General features: G+C 42.8%; 1 protein-coding gene across 1 annotated transcript; it reads left to right on the top strand.

Annotated features, from left to right (window-relative positions):
- Positions 1 to 729: 729 nt before the first annotated feature.
- On the top strand, positions 730 to 1,518 carry LOC137618779 (probable GH family 25 lysozyme 3). The gene has a single exon (XM_068348977.1). It carries the CDS (start codon positions 730 to 732, stop codon positions 1,516 to 1,518), a length of 789 nt encoding a protein of 262 aa, XP_068205078.1.
- Positions 1,519 to 2,500: the final 982 nt, after the last annotated feature.

Raw genomic sequence — 2,500 nt, forward strand, 5'->3', positions numbered from 1 at the left:
AATACCCAGATTTACAAAATATTAAACGCTTGAAATTATTTGGCTTTTGAGTTTTACTCGCAAAGAAAGTCAACCTTTTCAGCTCAGCTAACCCTCATGCGATATCCTATTGGAGAAACGAGTCTAACGAGGCTGGCATTTGCGCAGAGTTGAAGTGGAGTTCTTTGTTTTGATTTCATTCTCAAGAACTAAGTCGTCGCTCGAGAGAAGGGTTGAATGAATGTCCGTGGAATGGAAAGACAGATTGAGTGGGTGGAAGTTGTCTTTGTTTAGCTGGAGTTAGTTGCAATAGAGTTTAAGTTAATTCATCCATTTTCTTTTTTACTCAGTTGCAGTCTTCTTCCAAAAATGATGTCACTTCTTATAAACCATTATTGCAGGCATTGTTAAATATTTCTTAAGTTCGTGGTACGATAGTTTTTTTCTCAAAGTTCCCTCAAGTTAATAGAATCTTTGCTGATAATCTTAATACTTCATCAGTCTTGTAGGGCGGAGGCGTCATTAGAGCACCTCACTGGAATGTCTTTGCCTCACTAACTCACTGGAGGGTCTTTGCAGCGGTACTTCAATGGAGAGTCTTTCCAGTGGTACCTTATTGAAGAGTCTTTGCAGCGGTACCTCACTGGAGGGTCCTTGCAGCGGTACCTCAATGAGGGTCTTTGCAGCGGTACCTTAATGGAGGGTCTTTACAGTCGCACATCAATGAAGGGTCTTTGCAGTGGTACCGCGATGGAGGGTCTTTCCAGCAGTAACTCACTGGAGGGAAATTGCAGCATCTCAGTAGAGGGTCTTTGTAGTAATAACTCACTGGAGGGTCTTTGCTGGAGTACCTTACTGAAGGGTCTTTGCAGCGGGACCTTACTGAAGGGTCTTTGCAACGGTACCTCACTGGAGGGGCTTTGCAGCAGCAAGTCACTGGAGGGTCTTCGCAGCGGTACCTCACTGGAAGGTCTTTGCGGCAGTAACTCACTGGAGGCTCTTTGCAGCAGTAACTCAATGGAGGGTCTTCGCAGCGGTACCTCACTGGAAGGTCTTTGCAGCAGTAACTCACGGGAGGGTCTTCGCAGCGGTACCTCACTGGAAGGTCTTTGCAGCAGTAACTCACTGGAGGGTCTTTGCAGCAGTAACTCACTGGAAGGTCTTTGCAGCAGTAACTCGCTGGAGGGTCTTCGCAGCGGTACCTCACTGGAAGGTCTTTGCAGCAGTAACTCACTGGAAGGTCTTTGCAGCAGTAACTCGCTGGAGGGTCTTTGCAGCGGTACCTTACTGAAGGGTCTCTGCAGTGGTAACCTACGTGACCAGTCTTTACAGGAGTATCTTACTGAAGGGTCTTTGCAGTGGTACCTTAGTGGAGGGGATTTGCAGCGATACCTCAATGGAGGGGCTTTGCAGAGATACCTCACTGAAGAGTCTTTGCAGCGGTACCCCAGTGGAGGGACTCAGCAGCGGTACCTCAGTGGAGGGGCTTTGCAGCGATACCTCACTGAAGGGTCCTTACAACGGCTCTTCCGCTCCTAACTCCACCTACGTTTTAGCTTTCTACTTGACCTCCATTTCAGCTTCTGTAATATCAGCTTTTTTCAACCTATTTGCATCAAGGCACTGGATGTCCTCCCTGGGCCCAGCGTTAATTGATAGATTCATAAATCCTTCATCGGTCTCTCCAAAGAATCCTGAAGCACCAAGCGAAGCTGGTATGGGAAGGGCTAATATATCTACAACTAGAATTTTCTTTCCTTGTTTTGTGTTTATCCGTCGCAGTAATGACGTCATAGAGTCTCGCCTCATTGTCAAGAGGGGTGAAAATACGACTTTTGATCTAACGAACGCCAAAGGGGGAATCCAGGCGTGAGAATAAATTGCAAAATGTAGACGATGTATCTGCGCGAAATGTTTTTCGTTCGGTCAAAGGTGATGTAAACTTATTCCCTAACGCGAAGTTTTAATGACCCGTTTAAATCTCTCTCTCTCTCTCTCTCTCTCTCTCTCTCTCTCTCTCTCTCTCTCTCTCTCTCTCTCTTTTGTTATCGTTTTCAACGAGAATTTATAGGATATGAAATAAAGGAAAATTCAAAATATTTGTTACCTTTTGTAATCTCGAAGTCTGTGTTGAATAAAATAGAGAGATATAGTATATATATATATATATATATATATATATATATATATATATATATATATATATATATATATAAATTGAAATAGACAGCTTTCAAGAAAAAGAATAACAATAGAGATCAAAATCTCATATTCAACTCAAATATTTGTAATTGTTTCGAAATATCGTAACCGATATTAATCAATGAGAATTATACCTTTATTGAATTTACTTCTGACGGTCCAATATTCCAACTGTCTTTTGAAGACTTGACTGCGTAGTTGTGACATCACGAACACTTCGCAGTGATGTCCCTCGCGTTTCACGAAGGATTGAAGGATTACAAACTCTAATCTTTAGACTTCTTCTATTAAGGTCCTTTTATCCCATTCGTTTTGAAGC

This window comes from Palaemon carinicauda, chromosome 2, assembly GCF_036898095.1.
Source record: "Palaemon carinicauda isolate YSFRI2023 chromosome 2, ASM3689809v2, whole genome shotgun sequence".
NCBI lineage: Eukaryota > Metazoa > Arthropoda > Malacostraca > Decapoda > Palaemonidae > Palaemon > Palaemon carinicauda.